The 24,628-nt window shown below is 44.4% G+C and overlaps 1 protein-coding gene across 1 annotated transcript; it reads left to right on the top strand.

Annotated features, from left to right (window-relative positions):
* The first annotated feature begins 4,906 nt into the window (after nucleotides 1-4,906).
* LOC135390921 (uncharacterized) lies at nucleotides 4,907-6,811 on the top strand. The gene has a single exon (XM_064620909.1). The coding sequence runs from the start codon at nucleotides 4,907-4,909 to the stop codon at nucleotides 6,809-6,811; it is 1,905 nt and encodes a 634-aa protein (XP_064476979.1).
* Nucleotides 6,812-24,628: the final 17,817 nt, after the last annotated feature.

Genomic DNA, 24,628 nt, shown 5'->3' with positions numbered 1-24,628 from the left:
AACCATTACGAGTCAGTTCTCTGCCTGGCTGTCGGATGGAGCAATCGCATCATTCTGCGCAGCTGTTGTGGTGGGATGATTTGTTGCGTAACTAATTCTTTTTGTTGATTGCTATTGATGGTTAGCATATTCTTGCTTTCCCAGCCTCTGTATTACGAGTGTTTTTTTCCTTGCGCATGTCCAGAGCTGTACTAACCTGCCCAGACATGTGATGATGACGTCACAGCTGACGTCACAGGATGTCCGGAATTTGTGGTCATAGCTGCGATGCTTTGCAACCTGCCTCTGTGCTCCGTCGCCTGGCGATGGTCAGCGGCCGTTCCGGACCGCTTTCTTCAAGATGGCGTCGTTGATCTTCAACTAAACTCCTTGTCTCCACTCTATCTCTATCTGTTTTTTTTCTTTTTTATGGACTCTCGTAGTGCACAACGCTCAGCTGGTCTGGACACGAGTTAGACGCTCCCCAATTAGTGTGGTGACTCCCTGGAGGGTGCTGATTAATGTGGGGGTCCCAATTAGCTCTAATTGATTAATTAATCGTGTTCAGGACAGTTGAGCGTTGTGCATTATGAGAGTCCAGTACTTACTGCTGTCAGTTGTACATATAGGTGCCGAATGTAACCGTCTTCTGCTCGGCGGCCGATCACAACAAGCAGCGCAAGCGTCCACCACCGCTGCAGGCAGATTTTTTTCTGCCGAGATACGCGGGCCACGCGTTGCAAATTATATTTACGTCTTGGCAATTGAACAACAAAGCAAGCGCATTGTTAATTGCGGCCGTGATCTTTACAGGCTGTTCGTCTTTGTTGCTCGATTTGTTTGTATCAGTTATAGATATAAAGGACTGTGTGGCCTAATGATTTGTTTTGCCATTTTTCAATTTGCATTCTTCAAAGTAGCTTCGCGCTTTCAAGCGATACTGATTTACTCTGCATTTCGCGGTCTACAGACGCGACGGGCTGGCCGTCTTTCCTTCCGTCAACTGACTTATTGTTTGCCCGATATTATGCATGTTTTACGCAGGAATTTTCATGAGGTATTCACTGTTGAGCACATCGTAAATGTGAACAGGTAGCATTAACAACAACCGCGCCTACAGAAGCTCAACTATAGCGTACCTTAGCACTTCACAAGCACATAATAGGAATATAGAATTCAGTACAGAAAACTAGAGTATTCCGCAAATCATACTTCTTTCTGTGCATGTTGTTTAACACATTTATTGTTGAACCAAGTTTGCAACGCTACGTAATAGATCCATACTCAACCCTGAGACAGAGGGACACAAACAACGGCACGTCAGCAGCTCGCCTGCTGTATTACCATGTTACTATGACGTTGTATTGGATGGAAGTCACCAGTTGGGGTACCTGGAAGGAGATAAAAGCCCAGTAGTCACTCAAGGTGTCCTATTCCGTAATACATGAAAAACAGAGAGAAGTAATTGGTACTATTTAAATTGAAATGCTTCTTGGGGCGGGGGGTTCACTGACGGAAATCTGTCCACTTGCATGCGTTCAAGGACTAGGGAACTATGCTCAAACAGCTGAAATATCGGCATTTAGCTCAAATATTATGATAACAGCTAATAACTGAAATGGGCAAGTACTGCGATTTACGTATAACACTAAGACATGGCGTACAAGCCTACCGATGCGAAACCAGGATGAAAGGGACATAAAAAAAAACAAATACAGCCACCGGTGATTCTACCACACCATGCCGGGCTAATCATGCAGTGTTTCATGAAACTGGATATATTCAGCAATGGCAGACACATGCAGCATGATTTCTTACAACTACCACAAGCTGCAAATCTACTAGAGATTATATGCTACACGTGCATAATTATTTTCCCTCTTATCAGAAGTATATGCAAGCACAGGACGTATTCTTTTTATGATGCCACACAGCTCATCCAACAACTGTATTGGCACCAATATTGTCAGCAAATAAGAGCCGCAGTCCACCAACTACCTGCAACTTGAATTCGCTGCACAGGTTTTAGAAGATGCCCAGAGCAAGTTGAATGCAGCAGTACAGCACTGATGTAGTAATGCTTGGTAGGGTTATTTTTGGTAATGCAAAACGAAGCGCAAAGAGCTGTAGTACGAACAAAATCACCTGGCGCCATGGCGCATCAAACGTAGGCTGCTTTATTTTAGAGACGAGCTGCAGATAATTTATTGGAGTTGTTCCTGCATGTTACCCAGGTGAAAAACTTAAGAAAACTGCCATACTTGTGCCACTCTGGTTTGAGAGAATAAAAATGATAACACAGTACTCTGCTGTTCTGGTGAATGCCACTAGACGTAGTTCACGTGAGCAGCGATTACAAGGTAAAGAACAAAGCATGCGCCTCTACAAAGCAACCTAGCTTATTCAAAGGAAATTGTCCTTCTCGACATCATACTAGTCAACAAGATAAAGTCAAATGGGAAGTGGAAAAAAGAAACTCTTGTGAACAATATACAGAGCCTGAATGGTAGGCAAGATAATGCTGCGAGCAAGAACCAGAGAGGATGCGGAGCATTTGTCTGCTCTGAATAGTGGGTTGCAGTGGTGATGATGCCTCACCTCACTGGTTTCAGACTCCGTCGAGGAGGCTTCCTGTAAGCATGAAAACAGGGGAGTGAAGAAAAAGTAATGGATACGTATGTTCGTGCTAAAATATATATACTACGCATTGCCCGTCATTGCATTAATATTGTGTAAAGTACACCTTCTAAGATCTAAGCAAAATCTATTTTTATCAACAGTGGACCACCAGAGCTTAGTGACTAGGTTCGATAACTTCTATTTTGTCTTTTTATTTCTCTCACCCTATTTCCAAGCCGCGCAAGTGAGAAATGACCGATTTACAGAATCGTTAGATCTGTGATAATCATTTGGGGCACACGCACAGGAGGTTGGCTTGTTAGCTCCAATCAAGAAATGAATGATGAGTGCCCTTTTGGCGATATTAATCACTGCAAGGTTGATCATCCCCACCTATTCTCCTACGTTATGCAAAGAGTTTGTCGTCGTCGTTGTCTGACGTGCTTAAAACGACCTTCTAGGACAGGCAGCACGAAATTACGTACGGTTGCCATGACGTATACGTGCGCTATACGGGGTCTGCTGCTGTCGCCTGTCGCAGTGCTTCTTGCGATTGCGCGCCGTGGGCCTGCTAATTTTCTCGGTGCACCAGTGCGCACCGGTGCAGATATCAAAGACGCTACAAATATGATGCAACAGACTGACGCTGTCGAAGTGGTTCTTCTTTCCCATTCAATGCAGCGTCGCGCCGCGTGTACAACTTAAGAGAGGAGAGACATCTAGTCTGTGAGCGCTCAAAATATTAGTGAGCCGCAAATAGGTTGGCTGTACACAGAGATGTCACGCTCCATCCTGCGCCAGATAATGTACTCTGCCACAAACACTGTGTTTCCGTATTAGCTGTCAATATAAACTGTGCGAGCGCTCCCACTGCCGCTCTCCCACTCATGGGGCATGGTGGCGCTGCAGTGTTTCTCCTGGCGCGTTATTTCATAGCTCCAAAGGTCCATTTAGTTAACGGACCAAACTTCTTTTCCTTCTTAGAGGGACTCTGACCAGAAGTTGGACAAATCTTTCGTTTGCATCTATTACGAATATATAATATGTCTCCGAGTCACACGCGAAATATTTTCGCTGTGGGCGGCAGCGAGGTTTGCAAAACGGGGAACCGTGAAGCATAGAAATCATAAGGAGACTAGAAGCAAAGGCCTGAGGAGGAAAATGGGAGAGAGCAAAGGAGTTGAACGGAGGGACTTTCCTCCTCAACGGCAAAGCGCGGGCATTGCAATACTGTAGTAGCCGAAGCCGACCGGAAGTGCATGAGCGCCAGATAACCAAGCCAATCCACAAAAAACAACCACAAAAATGGCAGCTGGTGCAGGTACGCAGTGATGGGCAGTAGTTCAATTACATGTAGTTGAATTACTAGTTAAATTACTTTTCGAGTAGTTACTTGGTAATTATAACTACTCTGTCATATGTAGTTGCAGGTTGGTAGTTAAATTACATTTTTTGTAGTTAACTACTGTAGTTTAACTACGAAGCCGCGCCCGCGACCTCGTGGTGATCGCGCGAAGCCGTAGCAGACGCCTTAGCCCGAGGCACCCGCTTGGTCGCGGCCGGAGGCAATCCAATCCAAGTATTAGCGTTCTGGGTTGCAGCGAGCATGCGTTCGTTGTTGTTGCAGCATGTTTCACGTTCTTCTTCTTGTCGGCGTTATTGCCTGTGTCACTGTCGGGATGGACTCCTTCGTGATTGAGTACTGCTACAAGAATGTTAAGGTCAAGGAGGGAAGCGCAAACTTCACTGCAGAGTGCCGGTTTTGCCCCTGTCGTACGTTGTCCGGCAGCGTGAGAAGTTCCAGTAACTTCTTGAAACACGTGCGGGTGAGTAAATTCACTTGCGTTAATAAATGATCTGTGTATTCAAGTGCTTTGCTATAGACAATTTCCACCGATTAACGGCAACTCCTATTTTAATGGCAACGCGGCAGTGCACATTCGTTTAGGATTACCATTTTCTGTTCGCATTGCAAATACCCTCTTTCACTACATCGCGTGCACCTTTGCTGAGACATTTGGTTGTCGTGATCTACAAGGCGTCAACCATAAAAAATGTCCCGGCTCCTTTGTTTCTGAATGGCGTTGGACGATGCATACCCTGTGTTGATGTAGCAAATGGCGCGCACGCCTGTATGTGGTGAGATGTTGCTCGTACCTGCTCGCAGGACGTTTTCTTCTCTTTTTCTTTTTTGTTCCTACGCGTCTGTCGCCAGTAGTCATACTAGGTTGTGTGACGGTCTCTTGACGTTCCCGTTGTGAGGAAGATTTCAGTTTCTCGCCCGACAAATTTCCCAACGAGCTCCGATATGACCATTATTTTTATTCCTCTTCATCCTCAGGAGCAACATCCTGTCCAGTTCACGGACTACGAGAGACAAAAGAACAGCAAGAGACGAAAAAAGAAAGGGGACGTCGACGGTGCGCAAAGGAGTGCTGACTCGAACCAGGGTCCCCATGGCAGCAAACAAGCGAGCCTGTGCCAGATTGTGGAAAATGCGTGCGACAAGAAGATAACACAAGAAGCATTTGACAAAGCTGTTACAGAACTGATAGTCACTGACATGATGCCAACTGCAACAGTTGAGAGAACAGGATTTGAGAACTTCTGCAGAACAGTGGCTCCTAGGTTGTCAATTCCAAGTCGAAGAACAGTGGTGCGGCGCATAACAGCAATGTTCTATGAAAAGAAAACGGAGATAATTGAGGAAATCTCAAACGCACTGTGGGTGTCTTCAACAGCCGATGTATGGAGCTCTCATCATCGGGCATATATGGGAGTAACAGTTCACTATGTTGATGCAGCTTCCCTCGAGAGAAAGGGTTTCGTGATAGCATGCCGACGATTTAAGTATGAGCACACTGCTGAAAGGATTGCTGAAATGCTTATCGACATCTACAATGAATTCAGTATCATGGAAAAGGTCAAGGACTGCGTCACTGACAACGCAGCAAATTTTGCAAAGGCATTTCGTATGTTCAGCAGAGACTCTGCAACTTCTGAAGCCACTGTTGAGGAAAGTGACGAGGATGAAGAAGATATCACCGACATGTCTGAATCAGTGGAATGCGAAGAAATTTTTGGATTGCTGAACAGTGTTACTGACGACGATGCTGGTTTGACTTCACTGCTTCCTCCGCAAAAGAGGTGTGCAAATCATTTACTCAACTTAGTCGCCTCGGTGGATGCTCCCAAAGCAAGGTCAAATCCGGCGTACAAGAGCGCACATGACAGAGCGATGGGAAAAGTGCAGGCCTTGTCAAATGCGGTACATCGGAGCACAAAGATGTCCGATATTGTCCACAGGGTAACAGGAACAACATTCATCAACCCCACATCTACAAGGTGGTCTTCGGATTTTGAAGCTGTGAAACGCGTGCTGGACATTGGGATCGACAAAGTTAAACAGTGCAGCTCAGAAATGAAACTGAAAGGTGATTCAATGACCGAGTCCGATTTCTGTTTTCTCGAAGCGTACGTAAAGGTGATGGCTCCAGTGGCTGCTGCAATGAAATTGCTTCAAGGGGAAAAGGACTGCTTCCTGGGGCATGTGATCCCAATGGTCCTCGGAATCAAAACCAAGCTAAGTGCCATCTGTAAAGTAAAGTACAAAATCGTTGTTCCCCTCATAAATGTTCTGCAAGTGAGTCTCGATGAGAGATTCCGAGACATCCTGCAAAGTGATGAATACAAAATTGCTACCGTGTTGGTACCAAGGTTCAAGATGTCGTGCATTTCGCAGTCTGGCGAACTTACTACAAAGGAAAAGGTCATTGCAGCAATCGAAGAGGTCCTCCGGAAGAGTGAACAAATGAATGACAATGAGGGCATGGACCTTGGATTGGACACAGTGAGTCAGAGCTCAACATTGGACAGCCAGGACGATGACAATTTGTTCAGTTTTGTGGACAACACATGCATGCAAGATATGCGTGTTGGATCAACCACGCATGACAAGATTGTGTCAGAGTTTGAGTCGTACCTCTTGGACAAGCGAACAGATACGAAAATTTTGCACACCTACCCTTGTTTGAAAGCATGTTTTGTCAAGTTTAACGCTTCACTGCCCAGTAGTGCAGTTGTTGAAAGGTTGTTTAGCTTAGCTGGCCAGATATTGACACCGAGAAGGTGCAGAATTTCGGACACACTGTTCGAAAAGATGGTGGTGCTGAGATCACTGGCTTCGTCCGCTAAGAATCTGATTCAAGCGTAAGCACAGCCAGCACAAGGCATTGGTGCTTTTGTGATATAATTTGGAAGCTGTGTGCAGAGTCACCGATGCCAGTTCAGTTAGAGCACTGGACTAGTGTTATGTCAGATGAATAGTAATGTGGCATTACAAAGGTGATGGCTTCGCTTAAACTGTAATGCGACTTTGGGCTGAACAGCCAATTTTTCTTAATAGTTCACTATGTTAACACCTCGTTAGTCAACTTGCCCAAAGGAACAGGAAGGCCTGAAAATATTTTCCTTTGTTTTGTTGAATTGCCTTCTGGAAAAATTTGAAGCTCACTGGAGCACTAGAAGAGTTTTGTATCTGCTCTGTACCAATTTATGACCGCAGACAGGTGAGCGCTTTGGGACTCAGGGGCACCAGGATGGTGTGAACGCATTACGAATGTACATCGAATTAAATTATTACTTCAACCGATATTGCTGTCTATTATTACTTATTAGTGACACCTTTATTGTTCTTACAGCCATTTTCCACAAAGTAGTTGGAAAAGTAATTGAAACTACTTTGTAGTAGTTACAAATATAGTTTAATTACTTTTTGCAAGATGTAGTTAATTAGTAATTCCAATTACTTTTAAGGGAAGTAGTTAGTAGTTGTAGTTAATATACCTCATGAGTAGTTACTGCCCATCACTGCAGGTACGTATTCGTTTTTCTGCCTCCCGAATGTGCCTCTCCAAATATTGTACGCTGCAACGTCATGCTAGCCTTTTATGTCAGGTCTCGTATACCTGTTTCAACTGCAGGTTGTGCTAGCATGACAAATAATGTCTGTAAACGTGTACGCTGCGTAATTTCTTACGGGGATGGAACGTCAACACACAAATTTTCAGTGCGTGTTACCGATATAACTTGGTCTGTGCAAGAAGTTTGATATTGTAAGCTACTCTGTCATATTGAAAAATGCATGAACGGTGATCTGGGTTGATATGTGACCTCCATTGAGCTCGGCGTTCTTCACTAAGCAGACACACACACAGGAAAATGGGAGGCCTTAAAGGTGATAGGCGCTGTCATAGTTGTAGCATAAATTTTGAGTAAACGTAGGACGCTTGGCGCCTAAATATTAAAGGAGAATTTGCACATGTAACGTGCATGACTGGTTGAACTCGTTTATTGGTCTTGTCGTGACCTCCGCCTCACTGGTTCATGAAGAGCACTTGTTTTGTCAGCTTGCTCATGATGTAGGTCTTCTGGGATTTCTCTGTTACCTTGCGGGACAGTTCGTGCAGCCTCAACAGCAGGAACCGCTTCATGATCACTTTCACCAGTGAGATTATATGTTCGGGCTCAGAGCTGTAGTGGTCCAATAGATGTTCTTGATGTATGTAGCAGACTTTATGGTAGAGTTATGCTACATTGTTCATGACAATGTGATTAACCAAAACAGACTTCTGCTCAATTCATTTTGACTTGAAGGAATTTCACCGCACCTATATGCATGTTGAGACTATGTTTTCAAATCTGTTGCTTGAGCGCTCTCATTTTCACAATTTTTTAAATCCTAATTTCACAAGCTGTGGACACTGCAGTCATCTGCTCTGGAATGACATGAATATGGCACCGTGCCTCGCAAACAGGTGAAAGCGCTTCATCACCTTCAGAAGAAGGTATCGCCAGAGTGTGGAGCCAAGCATTAATAGTAAAGCTTTGTACCACAGTACAACTAAACAGTTTTCAGTATTTGCTTGTTCATTGTAATACCTATTTCTTAGGTGCACTTTACTGTGTGCTACAGTAAACATTTAGTAACTGCAACAGCCAGTATCCAGCACTTCTTGTTTGAGCAAAGCAGTAATTCGACTAGTGGACTGCACTCTACGACAGAGTCAATATCCCTGTGCACCATGGTGTGTTTGAGTTGACCATAAGTTTCAGCTAATGTGGCGTTTGACTGAAAGAGCATTCACTGTATAATGCTTGAAATTGAGGTATTGATTTTGAACTTGCACGTTAGTTACACCTCAGTCACAGCTATTGCATATCTGTGACAATAGTACTTTTCTGGAACTGTTACTTACTTGTACTATAATAAACATCTTGGTTATTACTGCCTACTCCTGCCAGAGTTGACAAGATGTAATTATGCAAGTAAGTAAGAAAACAAATGTAAGTAATTATTTTCTTGATAGGCATTTCAGGCTGTCAAGCTTTCATAAGAGGCTGTCCTGTTATTCAAAGGCCATACCACTTTTTGCATATGAAACAAATTGTAATGTACCACATCTTGTTCGAGTGTCATTCCTGCATATTTCATGGACAAGTGTAGAATGAACATCATGGGCCCCCGACCAGTTGCAAACGCTGCCAATACCCCGAAAGTGTGTATTGAACTCTCTGCACAACAAAATGAAATTAATATACTACCGTGCTTCTGTCCTGTTTCCAGGAGAAAATAGTGGGGATAGCATCTGGCTTCAGCCATTTCTTGTTGTGGCTAAAGTAAAAGCAACAGGGCTCAAAGTGTTTGGAACATATCCTTTGAGTCTGAGAAGGGTGAAAAGACTGCTCAGATGCACTTTGAAACCACTGTCTCAAAAGTATGGGGTCATGGTGGGGAAACCTGTAATATTGACAGAAGTATGACCTATGGCACCTCAACAATTCCCATCGCCCATGAATAGAAATAATGATTTGATTATTTCTATGTCTCCAATGAAGGTGTTAGGGAATGTTAGTGAATAATGACACTCACCTGTGGAAAGATACTCTAGATATGGCAGAATGTCTTGTGTGACACCTTGGAAGCGCGCATGACATGGGCATGACTTGTGCCCGAAGCACAAACACAATTCGGGAAGCAAAACTCCAGATACAATGCAGCAAGATTCGCAAGTCCACCAGCCAACACCAAACACCTTATTACAAATGAAGAAAGCTGACATGACAACAACAACAGTGGGAATAGTGGGTATTGCCGGTGTACATTGAAGGACAATATTCACCACGATCCTGCGGCCTGGGAAGCTTCCTTGCACTGGCTTCAAAACTGTAATCACCATCTCCAGGAAGCAGGCCATTACATTAAAAAGAAAGAAAGTCAGAGCCCCGAAGAATTCTCGGCGAGCTTGTGCTGTGAGGTACCACCTCTTCCCCGGGGGCGCCGAGCCCGTAAATCATTCCAATTCACATTATGTAATCTTTCTGCTGTCTTTGCTATTCCAGTGACACTCCCCTTTTCATATGTTGTCTTTTCAATGTGTATTAATTGTGTAAAAAGAAAAGAAAACAAGTCGTCCCACCCAAAAGTTTAACGTAAGAGTGACGGGCATAGAAATCATGAGGAATCATCCGTATGATTTCTATGGTGTCAGGGCCCCATGACGACAGAAGGATGTCTGGTCAGTTGTTTCAGCCACATTGTTTCTTGTGATGCAGCCAGCGTCAAACTCGCACTCCGCGTAATTAGCTTTAGCCGATAACCGCGGGCGGCTGTCGGCAATTCCGGAACCGAAACTCTGCTAGCTTCCCCTTGCACTCAAGGCCGCCTTTTCTTTCTAGAACAGGTGATTACAGCACGGGAAGGCCGCAGTATTACTTACTTCATGTTTATTTTATGCTTACTGTACATTTATTTCCTCGTAAATTGATTACAGTAGCAACATTCACCATTGAAACCGAGCTGCCAAGGACAGGGCGCAGACAGCACTGGCACATGGCAACACTGGCCGCCACAATATGGCGCATCCCTCGTTTTGACGCAGAGCCAGCGCCACCTTTGCGTCTAGCCTCTCCTTATGATTTCTATGCCGTGACGCGAACACAAGGCTCATGTTCATTGGGCGCCCGGACCGGAAGTTCTCTTGTTAGTGAAGGAGCGGCATCCGGACAGCGATCTTCAAAATGGATGTCGAAGCTAGAAATGCGGAGACTTCGAACCCGAAACTTTTCTCTGTCCTTTCTGCGATTGAGAAGGACATTCTGCGTGCTGAACAGTTCGGGAGCCTTGCTTTCGAAACGTCGCCGATGCCGCGAATGCGAGACGAAGTCAAAGGTCCACGAGCATCGGGCACAGATGATTTTTTTTTAAATTCCGTGTTAGCGCCGCGAAGCAACTGTGGCTATGAGCTGAGTCATAGATGAAGCAAACAACATCAATCGCCCGTCTTCGACAGACTGGTAAGGGATGAGCTTTGTAGCGTACACTATGATCGAACATGTAAACGTTCTCTGTAAATTTCTTGTCCTTATATTTAATGCGTGCTTGTTGTTTAAGGTACCGGTGCGTCTCGTGTGTCATAATGCCGAAGGAGGTCGAATGCTTGCGCTGCAAGGAGCTCGAAAGCAGTGCCGAATGACCGCTGTACGAGTGCCTTACAAACCACAAAGATTTCCAACTATTATGCCTCAATACGACTGTCCTCATATTTTGAGCTCCTTGGGCAGCGCCAACCTCTGAGTGCGCATATTTACAAGTAAGTCACGTGTGTTCTCGTCGAACGATGTTAAACTTTGGGCGGTCAAACTTGGTTTAGTCCTGCACTAAAGTCGCTAAAAACTCCAGTGCAGGGCAACACATAAAAAGACAATACAACTGTAAACTGGGGAAAGGCAATATAGGCAGCTAAAGTTGTGCAATTGTCAGTGTACTGTGTCTTGAGTCACCTTTTTATGTTTGGCCCTGCGCTTAGGTTTCTAGAGATTTGATTTGATTCAGTGAAAAGTAAAATGTTTGGTTTCGAAAAGAATACACTATGTGTAGTTTAATATACAGGATGTGTGCATATACTTGCAGTGGCTCTTAAGTGCATGCGCAAATGTCACTAAAGTTCATCTGCACACACCCTGTACACTGACTGGTTACTTATTTGCATAAACTATATTTTATGTACTTCTGTGTAGACAATACAGATACACTGCGTATCGCCAGATTGCAAGGTGGGTTTGGCACAAGCTCGGGAAAAACAAGAAGATGGTCATCCCAGCTTGTGCAGTGAACAGGATCTTTCAAGCCTACCCCACAGAAACTGCCACAGCCTTCAAGTACCCAAGATACTAACTAGAGGTACCTCTTTGCACAGCTTGTGTATTGCACTTACAATAATTTAGCACCTGGATTTTAGCATGATTCATAGCCATGCAAGATGATGGATGGCTATGAGTTTAAAGGGACTATGAAATGATTTCTTTTTTTTTTCGTTTTCATCAGAAAGAAAACCTTTTTCTGAGTCCAGAACCAAAATTTCACCTTCGTCATGCGAAGTGTATTCTCGGGAGGGAATTTAAACGGAGCGGTGAAGAGAGGACAGCTGGCGCCACGCCGTGGCGAGCTGCCGAGCGGAGACACAGCGACATGGAGGAAAGAAGAGACTGAGGCGCCTCAACGGCTCTTCGACAGAAGAAAGAAGCGTGGGGCAAGTGACGTGAAGATAGGAGATGAGCTGCAGCTTCTTTGGAGCCGCGAGAGGGTCACGTTACCTGAATAGCCCAATGAGGTCGCTTTGCACACGCCACTTTGGGGGCCACTTCGGCGCGCTACAACCACACCTCTCCAAGTATTTCGAAACTATACGTTAGGGGCTCCCATAGAGATGTACGTAACCGAAACCGGAAAACGAGCGGTGATGTCACTGGAGTGGCTCCCAATCTCGGCTTCACTTCTCAGAGCAACAGGGCTCCTCCTCTCTTTCCTTCCTCCATGCACAGCGAGCAACTTGACGTGACCACGGCCGGATCCGCTACACGTCATCGTGACATGTCGTGGTACCTCCAGTAGCATGCGCCGTAGGATCCCGCGTATGCGTTCATCGGGAGTGGAAATCTCCATGACGGCATCTTCAGCGCGATGGTCGCAGTCTATCGCAGTCGCATAGTCGCATCCTCTCGTTTTCATCGACATGCCGAGACGATGTTGGATAGTTGCCCACCAAACCAAACCACAAACGTCCTGGTGATAGCCAAAATAAGTTGCAGATGTCTCAGATATCTCAACGTCCACGGGATATCTGTGGGCTATCCATGGCTTGGCCCAAATTAGGTCGCTAACATCCCGGACATTGTAACGTCCTTTAAATATCCACTGGACATCCCAAGTTAATGTCATCACAAAACATATTTTGGTGCACTGTACAGATTTAGAAACTTTTTTAAATTCCGTGTTAGCGCCGCGAAGCAACTGTGGCTATGAGCGGCGTACAGACGTGGCCAGATGGAGAGAGGACAACAGGAAGGAGTGGGGGACAGAGGGGTTAGTGTGCGTCCTGGGCCGACTTCAGGGGGAACTGTGCCGGCATTCGTCTGGAAAGTCTTCGGAAAACCCAGGGAAAACCTCAGACAGCACAGCCGGTGACTGGATTCGAACCCGTGTCACCTGCCTGTCGCGTGGAAAGCGATCATTCTAACCACTATGCCATGGGAGCTGGTGGATTTAGAAACTGCTTTTGGAGAATAGCACGAGACCAGTGCATGGCGAGTGAAGCTCTGGCAGCTTTGCATAACAAAGCTTTCTTTTGCAGCATGTTTTGATCAGGATATTTAATATAACCACTAAACTTGTGTAGTACAAGTTCGATACAATTCAATACAGTTTCAATATAATGTAGCACAAACTAAATACACAAAATGCTTACACTACACAAGTCACACTCTACTAGCCAAACAAGCTAAAACACGCGTAATATTCTCAAAGAAACCCACAAAAGAACGCCACTAAGGGAGCCAGTGGCAATTCAAGGAGACACGGCCGCGGCGGACACTAATGTACCGTGTCGATCACCTTCAGAGGAACTCTGTATCTCCAAGTGTAACAAACTGGGTCTCCAAGAAAATGTTATGTGCTCAAATGACGCGTGCTGTTTAACAACTGTCAACAGTTGTCACATATTTAAGACGATGTTGAAGGTGCAATCCTTATTTGTCACTGAGAACCCTTGCTATTGCGAATCACAAACAGCTAAAAAACGCAGCAAGTCAACACAAGCAAATAAAATAAAAACTCGTACATCACTGTAATTATATATTCTATGACTAATAACTGATGCTGCATATCGTCTTCTAATGTCATGTCAGGGCTCCACTACACTAGTGTATATTAGCATAAATTGTGAGGTAAATTTCACACTGCACAGGGTAATATGTGTCGACGTAGTACACAGCGTCATGAGTAGAGCCTGAAGTTTTGGAGAAATAATTTCTCCTAAATTGGGGGGCAGGGTAAAAATCGGGTAAGAAACGTGCTCTAAATTAATGCAAGTTCAGGTGGAAAAACTTCCAGTATGCTAAATCCTCGAGTACAAACAGCCATTGTCCAGGGGTAATGCGCTGTGACGCACTACACAGCATCATTTCAAACACCAACGTGGTAGGGTCTGGAATCATACTTCTGGAGCTATTGGGAGCACAGTGCTGGCTGCAATCAGCTGCTTTACCACGTACTGTGTCATCACAAGTGGTCCTCCAGCGTTGGCTGTTTATATCCTGTGTCGCTCAAGTTTTACTGTAAGCAAAATCTAGGCGATTCAAAGTATTGTGTTTCGAAATTTTAGAAAAGTGCGGTGACCTTCAACACGGAGTACTTTTGGTGCTGCTGTCTCAATTTCGTTTGAGAAGCCTTTATTGAAGGGTTAATTAAATTTTGCAGGTATACTTAATTTGTTCGTCTCACAGATGCATGGTATCTTGCAGAAAGTTCCCGCCTTGTCGTATAAGCCAAAGGAAAAACCGGTAGCCAAGCAGTTGCTGGTCTTTTTGTTAAAAGTCTGTAATGTATATGAAAAACACACTTCAGCAGCACATCATTTTGCATTTGACTCATTGCATTGCTAGTCACCTTTGTGAGTGTTTTTGTCCATCGATTGTAATACGTGCTGCAGACCACCCGATGCAGTCACCACGACAACATTGAGCTCCTGCATATATAGTATTGCGTGAGTGTGCAGAATGCTACACATGCACATATCTTTGTATTAATATACAGGCGTCCCAGAAAACGTGTCATTGAATTATAATAAAAAACTACGCCACCTAGAATCATGCGGTCAAGAGCATTTGTTCTTATTAGGTTTTTGCCACCTCCTAATGTGAATGTCATGTACTCCAAGTGTAATTATGTAAATATTTGCTAACTCAACTCGGAAATTTGCCAAGTAAAGGTCACTTTTTTACCCCACCAATATGAAGAGCGTGCCGAATTCACTCAAATTCATGATAATTCACAGTGATATTCACGAGCTATCCCATCGGAAAAAATAGCCGAATATCATGCTTTTCGCAGCACCGGACCATAGCGCGCGATAACTTTTTGAGCGCAATCGCTCTCAGTGCGACGAAAGGAGGTTCCGAAGCCAGCCCACAGAGTGATAGTAGAAAAAGTAACAGTTCCTAAAATTGGCAGAGGGAAAGCATTATCCCAGCGAAAGCGGGACGTGATAAGCCGTGCCTGTTTTATCTCTTTCTGCGATGTCGGGGAGGGCTCGCTTTCCACCCTCCTTTCGTCGTACTGACAAAGATTGCGCTGAAAAATTCATCGTGCGCTATTCTGTGCGACCTCGGCTATTTTTTCCGATGGGCTAGCTCCTGAATAGCCCTGTCAATTATCATTAATTTGACTAGATTAGACACGCTCTTCACATTGGTGGGGTAAAAAAGTAACCTTTACTAGGCAAATTTCCGACTTAAGCTAGCAAAAATTTACATAATTAAACTTACGTTACACGACATTCACATGAGGAGGTGGCAAAAACCCAGTAAGAACAAATGCCATTGACCGAATGACTCTAGGTGGTGTAGTTTTTTTATTATAATTCAATGACAAGTTTTCTGGGACACCCTGTATAGTCGGGGTGGATCTTACATATATATGTTATCTTGGAGGATTCCTGCGTTTCTGCACTTTGGCTGTACAATAACCTGTGAAGTACAAGGCACCAAAAAGTTCACATTGTAAGCAGGTTAAAAAACACACAATAAATATTATTTGCCGGTACACAGTTGAAGTGGTCTCTACGCACTCTACAAACATATATGCAATCTATAAATATCTCATGCACGAGTTTCATGCATTTTTTAAAGCACAATATGTACGATATTCGTAATCTCCCGTATATATCCAAATATCCGTGACAGACATCATAGGGATTTTCGGTGGATCTACAAGCAGGGCAGAAATGCTAGTCGCTGCGATATCGCATGGATGTAAAGCGGACATGTGGCAAACTCCACTGGATATCCAAACGTCCCGGGTGAGATATGTTACGGACATTTGCTGTATGTATCTGGTTTGCTGGGTGGTTCCCCTAATTTACGTCAATATTCGCCTGGCATCCAATGCCATATGCCTCCCAGTGACGAGACGGGCAGCTTTTGATGTCACGAAGCAATCGGACAGCCGGAGTGGAAAGACGATGCGGTGCCATCGACTGCTCGTGTTTGAAGCGGACATTTGCATGATTGAATTTACGAAGGGTACGCTGAATCTCTTCAACGTACTGGATAACGAGCTCAGTGTCGTCTGAATCAAGGTGTAGCACCATCACGATACCTGCCCACACTGGGGAAAGAACATCCACCTAAACGGCACAAAAAGTGTGAGTATTTTTCGTTATTGGGGCGAACAAAGGTCTCTCAGTCCGTGTGGTCCAAATGCCATCACAGATTTCAGGATTGCGGAAATGGGTTAATTCTCATCTGCGTGACTCTGAACCTTGCGGCCGCTTACGGCACACGAGTGAGTAAAAAAAAAAAAGACAAAATAGAACTTACCGAATCTAGTCCCTAAACTCAGGTGGTGCACTGTTGATAAAAGTACACTTCGTTTAGCATGATCTTAGAAACCGTACTTCAACAGAATATTTATGTACTATGTTGAACATACGTATCCGTTCTTTTCTCTTCACTCATCTGCTTTCATGTTTACAGGTGACTTCCTCAGCGGCGCCTGAAACCCCTTAGGTGAGACAGCATGATCATTGCAACCCACTATTCAGAGCAGACAAATGCTGTGCATCCTCTTTCCAGATTTCTCTTCGATGCAGTGTCTTGCCTACCATTCGGGCTCTGTACTGTATATTGTTCACAAGTTGTTTTTTTTTGCGTTTTTTGTTATTTGATTTACAGTTTGCGTTATCATGTGCACAAATATGATATTGAGGGGGACATTTTCTTGTTTACACTCCTTATCTTATAATCATTGCTCACTTGGATTACATCATTTGCATTCACCGGAATTGGAGTTGTATACTGTGTTATTTCCTTCTCACAAACCAGGGCAGCCCTTGTGTATGGCAGCTGAAGTCTTTCACCAGGGTAACATGCCAGAACAACTCCAGTAAGTGCTCTGCAGGTCACCTCTAAATTAGAGGAACCTACCTTTGATGCACTATGTCCTCATGAGATTTTGTTCCCGCTACAACTCTGTGCTTTGTTTCACATTACCAAAACATAACCCTACCAACCATTATCATACCAGTGGTGTACTGCTGTGTTCAACCAGTTCAACTTGCTGTGGGCATCCTGCAAGGCTATGCAGCTACTTCATCCCTTAATTGCTGGTAACACTTAAGCCAATACAGTTGTTAGATGAGCTGTGTGACAGTGTAAAATAGAACACATCCTGTGATTAAAAATAAAAAATATGCATGTATAGCATATTATGTGTATATGTAGATGTTAGGTCTTAGTTATTGTACTATTTGAGCTAAATGTCGACATTTCAGCTGTTTGAGCCTGATGCCCTGGTCCTTGACGCACATACAAGTGTGCCCACACCCTCGGATGACCCTGTCCCGGTGGCAGATGGAACAGTTCTTTCACAAAGAAAGCAGATTTCCGCCAGAAGATCAACAAACAGTTTACTTGAAATAGTACCAATTACTTGTCGTTTTTTAATTGCAAAATATAGGGCATGCTACGTGACTACTGGGGGCCTTTGCATTTTTCCAGTTACCTGAACTGGTGACTTCAAGCTTATGTAACACAATAATATAAGATGGCAATGAAGCAGGCGAACTGGTGTCGTTAGATTGTGTCCCTCAGTCTTAGGGTTATGGATGTATTACACAGTATTGGAAACCTGGTTGAACAAAAAATTTGTTAAAGGACAAACAGTTATTAGAAATAAATACGATGTGCAGAATACTATTACACAATACGCTGCAGTTGAGTTTCTGTAGGCATAGTGGTTGGCAATGCTAAATGTTAAGATTTACAACGTGCTCAACATTGAATACAGAATACGTGACGTGCTCATAAATAAATTCTTGCGTGAAACATATTCTTAGGCAAACAACAAGTCCTTCGACGGAGGGAAATACATCCAGCCCGTCCTGTCAGTAGAACAATAAATGCAGAGTAAATCAGAATCACCTGAAGGCGCGAAGCTGCTTTGAATAATAACAGTAATGATGACGAAGAACACGAGTTGAAACAAAATAAATCAAGACATTAGACCACCCAGTCTTTTACGATAATTCGTGCAAACAAATCGAGCAACAAAGAGGGCATCTTCCAAATATCACAGTCGCACTTCACAACGCACTTGCCTTGTTGTCAGATTGCCAGCACGTAAACATAACTGCAACTGGCCTAAATAGGACTGCAACGCCAAGCAACCACTAGACGCTTTCCATTGGTGACGGCGATACAACAAATACAGGTTACGGTAAATCGCCGGGGGCCCACGTAACTCGTCAGCAAAACTCTCAAAGCCACGGAGGTGCTTGAGTTCATTGTTGTGAACGGTCGCAGAGCAGAGGACGAATACATTCGATGAAAAAGTGCAGCTCACATGTCATACTTGCCAGCTCAAGTGTAGCAAACGATACACACACAAAAGCTGTTCATTATAGCCTGTTATCCGAACGCCTCCAACCAAGAAAACGTAATGTTGCTTCAACTTCAACCCTCAAGCGCGACCAGAGACCTTGTGACCTTCTATGTGCGACTGGAGGCAGGCTCCCACAGCTCCCCATAGAGCCCATAGTTTGAGATAATTCAGGCAACACTGGGCATGTAACCAATGAAAATGAACTATGATGCCTACATTCGGCCAATCAGGGGTCTTTCAGTTTGACTCGCCGTTCGGCCAGCTGCTGGCTATCATCGGCTTTTACTTTTACTGGTTTTCATGCCCGACGCTCGTTATTCCGTATTCCTGAACAACAAGGCAAATTTTGGACAAAATACACATTTATTTGAAACCTCGTACTGACTCAATAGTCTGACACAAATAATCACCGTGCGTACGGAATCCAAATCGTTTCTTCGTTGACCAAGTCCGAACTCGCAAAACATACACACACAGTCTACTTCGAGAGGCGAGCGACGCTCACACGAGTGCATGCGATTTCACGGTGAGCATCTCCTTCCGTTGGTTGCAATGCGAAGGTTACAACGCAGCGGGAAATGCTTGTCGCACGGACACCGAATCCTGTCTCCGTTGTGACTGCATTTGAAAATGCGACGGCGCTCACAAGTATTCTTCAGGCATCAGCTCAGCACTGCGTTCCAGTTCTGAACTCGAGAGACTGTTCGTACGTAGGGTACTTGTGTCGGGAAACATCACAGGCGCTAAGTCACTTTGACACACTAACAAATCTGGCACTCCTCTTTGAACAAGCGATTTGAGCGATTTCGTCCGGAAAAAATTGCGGGATATTTCGGCGGGAAGAACAGTTTCCAGCGAAAAAAGTATGGGGGTTCGGGAAATTTCATAGCCCCTTCAATATATTACGTTGAAACACAACACTAAAGTCATTTTTAATGAGTCTTGCGGGACGATAGGTGATCTCTCCTTTCGTGACATTGTGTACCGTTGCTAAAAATGAACTATTCTTTAGCAAGACTGGTGGACAAACGAAAAGAGTCCGTCTTCCAAATATATGTGTTCCTTGTAACTCTGTGTTTTTAAGGTGACCCATGCTGATGTCCCCCCTCATATAATGCACGCTGAGGGTTTCGACGGATATTCATAAATAAGTAGCTGTAGTTGTAGGAGATGTAGCTGTAATTCCAATGGCGGATTATTGTTCGCTAATATTGGATTCTAATGGCGGACTTCCGGAGAAAGTCTGGCTCCTGTGTCTGGAAAACCGCTGTTTTAACTGGCAGAGTACTAGTAGAGTCTGAGTCTTCCAATGGCAGTTCTTGCACAGCCTTAGGGCCAAGGTCGCTACACGGATCAACGTCGACTGCTCCGTCAAAATCGGCAGATTTGACCCCGGAACTCCCGCGTCACGCGGTTCGTGCTCCCGGATCCTGTCGCCCCCCCCCCCCCCTGACTTTCGCCAACGTGACAGAAGCTCCCGCTGCAGGTGTAGCAGCCACGCCCACTGGTATTTCGCCCTCGCATGCTAGCACTTTTACTCCTCCCCCATTGCCCCTAACGGGTGCCCAAATGTTCCAGTCGCAGATACAGATCGTGCGCTCTTGGCCGAATATGGGCGATCCTCCTCGGAATCTGCTGACTGCTCAAAATTTACCATTGGAATTCAACATAAGCAAACCTTGGAAACCTTGCAGAATCAATGTTGCCAAACGGATGGCAGATTGCACACGTTGTGACGTCATACACATGGTGGGGCCCGGGAGTTCGTGCAAAAATGCATATTTCTAGAATGCGTTCTGACGGATATCCTAGCGCTTTTTTACACATTACGAACCACAACGAGTGACCAGCGGCATGGCGATGCGGGAAGGGAGCGCGTTGATCGACGAGGTACTGCTGGTGGAACCGGGGAATACCATCATAATGTTCGTGGAGGCCTGGCGATGTGTAAGGGACTACGGCGTACCGTGACCGGTACGGGGCGTCGAAGCCGAAGGGTGCTGGGTCAGAGCGAGGAGATGTCGGCCTCCTATTACGAGTCCCCAGTGGGACGACGTACTCGGGGACTCACGGCTTGTGCCGTAGCGCCATCGACTGCTGTCTGCACTGGGTTGGGTAGGGGTGAGGTGGGCCGAATTGATGCGTAATGGTGGCGGAGATTGTGGAAATTTGGGATGGTAAGAGGTCGAATTACGCCCAACATCGTGTTCTTCGTCCGGGTGATCAAATGTAGAGGACGGTGGTCTTCCCCTAGATGGTCTTCCCCTACACGAGTCCTGACCGGCGATGATGGAATGTCCCATCGGGCAGATGATCTTGGCCTCACGTTAGGACGGTCCCGGTAGAACTGACGAGCCACTGTGGTTGCGTATAATAAGTGCACCTCCATAGACCATCGCTTGTTTATCGTTTGTTGTGCGGCGTGGTGAACTGCAACGATCAAAATAGCCTTTCGATCGCTGGGGCATGTCAGCAGCGTGTTTTTACGCTTTCAAGTCTGGTGTCATGTGCGTAGCGTGTGTGCAGGCCATCATCACGGTAGGCTGCCTGTAAGTAAACAGAAATAACATTGACGCAAGAGTGGCCATATCCTGTCATATCCTGTGGCCTGTCCGTGCTGCTATTTGCATTGTGCTTGCTTGTTCAGAGTCATATATTATTGAGGAAACACATTTACATACCTGCACGGTCAGGGACTTATGTATTTTTCTGTGCTCATTCTTTATAAGCTCTTCTCTTGACTTCATACTGGCATTTTAAACAATCTCACTTCCATTATCATTGCACCGGCCATTACATGCCAAACAATCACCACAACCAATGCCTAAAAACTCCCCACGGCTGATGCCATGCTATAATATGCTAGGTGAGGCTTTTACTTTAGGCTTCTTGTTCAGAAAGAATTTCTATGGTGATGCAGTTGTAGTTACCACTTCACTCTGACACAGATAGCTCAACTTTGACAGTAAAATCACATGAGAGGCCCGTGTGACCTCTGCTTCTTCTTTGGCAAGGCTACTCTGAGAACTGCCACTATCCAATTGTGCAAATTAAGTTATTGCATGATCACATCAGCAGCTCTATACAGCGTTCTTTAGAATTTTCTTTTTTAGCTTTTCAGTCATGCTATAGTTCTCTGACTGTTCCCAGTTTTCTACACTGTCCTGTATTGCCGACAACCTGAAATACAGATGGCAAAGCTCTGAAAAATTTGTGCATGTGCCCCATGCATTTGTGCACTGCGTAGTTATGCAGTTATAAACTGCACAGCTGTGTGTTGAGAGATTGTGTTATTTCTTGAGAAACAACGCCGTTGAATATCAAAGCACGGCACACCTAGAGGTGCTCATTCCAGCATGAATTCTCAGTGTCACAGCAAACAGCAGCACTGATCATTGTCTGCAAGCTTTCTGTATTGATATGTAATGGACAGTAAGTGGAAGTCTGCAATGGACAAATGAATGCAATGCAAATAAGCTCATATAAAGAAAAGAATGAAACTTGAAATCAGATGCATCTTATCTACAATGTGCTGCAATTATTTTTTGGGAAATACAGGATTGTATATCTTTCTTCCACATTTTCTGTTATCTTTTGAGACACTTTGGCAGTTGTAACTTTGCAAAAGCCGACATATTCATTCAGCTGTGTCAGCACAAAGCTACACAACCAGACAGTATATTGTGTACTGAACGCGGTGTACTGCATCATCAAGGACAAAGTCTGGGAGCAGAAATGTGGGACATTGCTTAATATGCATCAAAATAACATAGATGCCTTTGCATGGCTGACCACCTAACTTCAATAGCCAGTGATGAACGCGATGTCTTCAGCTGGTGTATTCTGGAAATTAATAGGTGATGTATGGGGTGGGGTGGGGGATGGTTTGCAAGTTAACAGCACCCAACAGCAACAGCAGTTTCACATAGTTTGGGCAAACACATCTATGTTGGCACACCCATGAAGGGCATATAGTTATTTCATTCCACTTTATTGAACTTTATGTACCCATAAGGGTGCATTACAAAAAAAAAAAAAAAGTGGGAGGGGGCAGGGTTACAAAAGGAAACAGAGGTAGAGGTAGTGCGAAACTCCTCTTTAGGAGAAAGGAAAAATTCCAAACACATAACCACAATATTCTTGAAGCAATGGCTTCTACTCTTACAATGACACGTTTTTCATGCATTTAAGCAGGGTTAGTCACGTTCCAGCCACATATCTGTACAACAATTAGTTTTCTTCACGTACTGCATTGGAGAACTGCTTTCCTGAAACAAACTAAATAAGAAGGCGTAACATATGTCACAGGCATTTGGTGCCGGTTATGCAGTAAAACTAGTATGCTTGAGGCGTCACATATTCTCCTGGTGATGATGTGAAGGAAGGAAACTTTAATCTTTCGAAATGTAAATGAGTACCGTGGTGTTTTGCATTGTAACAGCATCTAGGCACTCTTTCCTGTGGGCTTTCGAGTGACAGATTCATACATATTAGAATCATTTTTAATGATGCTGATAACAACACTTTTAATTACAAAAAGAATTTTGTGACAGTAGTATGCCCATATTGCGTTCATCCTTCGTTCACTGCTGTACATTTAGGGGTGGAGTACGAGTCAAGGCAGAGGTGAGCTAGTGCGAAACGGGAGTACGTGTTCCTATCAGGTAATATAGAGGACATGTCAAAAAGTAAGAACCGTGGGCACTTAGCATGTACCTGTACTGGTGTAAGGAGAACGAAGTTGTAACATAATTGAAAGTACAGTGAAGTGAAGTGTATATTAGAAGTGGCCATTGGTTTGGTTCATGCAGTATTACTACAATACTTCTCCCTCTCAAAATTGCTTGCTCCCTGGCCCAATCCAGCCCAGCAACGATCAGCGCTCAAAGCCCTTTTGACATTTCTGGACACCATCGGACTCCGATCGTTATTGTGAGGGGGCTCTGTATTTTACCCTACATCCCCACCAGCAATGGGGTAGAGTATCGCCTCTGGCGATGAACCTCCCCACTCTCCTTCTGTAAATAAAATTGTTGTTGTTGTACTGCAATTTCTACTATTCTATACTTATTGCTCGAACTCAGCTATTTAGAACACATTGACGACAGACACAACAGAACGAAATTATGGGCATTTGGGCATTCATGATAAATAGAGACATGGTTGCAATGTGGATGTGAATGCAGATGTATAGAATAAATCTTGTGACCTGATTACACAGGGGCGTGTTTTTCTATTCTTAAGATTTGCCTTACAGCATCTGAGACTACACAACAAGTGCACAGGTCACACCAGTGTAAAGCTGGAGTGTCGTTCACATCTGTGTCGCCTCCATGTCATGACATCAGTGTCATGACAGCTGTCAACAATGGATAGCATGTGAGATTTGCCAGGAAATCTTGCAAAAAATGAGCATTCCTGTGTTCTCAGATCACGTGACCTGTCATACATTTGCTGTCACATCATAATGATACCCATGATTTACCACAGGCGATAAAAATGTCAATCTGCCACGTGGTGACTGTCCTCAGCGTAGCTGCATTTCAGACAGATCGATGCACTTGTGCACCGGAGTACAAGGTGGAAGAATAGCATTACCAATAACAGCGGGTCCCTGTGATCTACATATATTTCACGGTACTGGTAATTGTGTTACTGATTCTGTTTGCACCGGCTCAGACACACCCTACATGTCCTTCCATCACAGTTTCCTTTTTCATGATCTCTATTTGTTCGTTATGTGTAACAGATAGCATTTCCGGTCTTCATTCACTCTTCATGTCCAATGTACAACAGTAATTTCAACTGTTCAGTGTTGGTACTTCTAGTGTCAGTAAGAGTGTCAGCTAGTGGTTCTGCTTTTCATGCTAAACTGCCCAATAGAATTCCGCTCTGTTGCACTATCAATGCATTGGAGTTGTGTCTCCATGCAAAATGTAGCAAATATTTCTTTTTCCCATAGCATGTGGCATGGGACAAACATCTGTCCTTCATAACTAATAGTTGATATCCTTAATAATAATAATCCTCGTG

Source organism: Ornithodoros turicata, chromosome 1 (assembly GCF_037126465.1).
Source record: "Ornithodoros turicata isolate Travis chromosome 1, ASM3712646v1, whole genome shotgun sequence".
NCBI lineage: Eukaryota > Metazoa > Arthropoda > Arachnida > Ixodida > Argasidae > Ornithodoros > Ornithodoros turicata.
The sequence above is the reverse complement of the archived record's forward strand: the minus strand, read 5'-3'. Positions and strand labels throughout refer to the sequence as shown.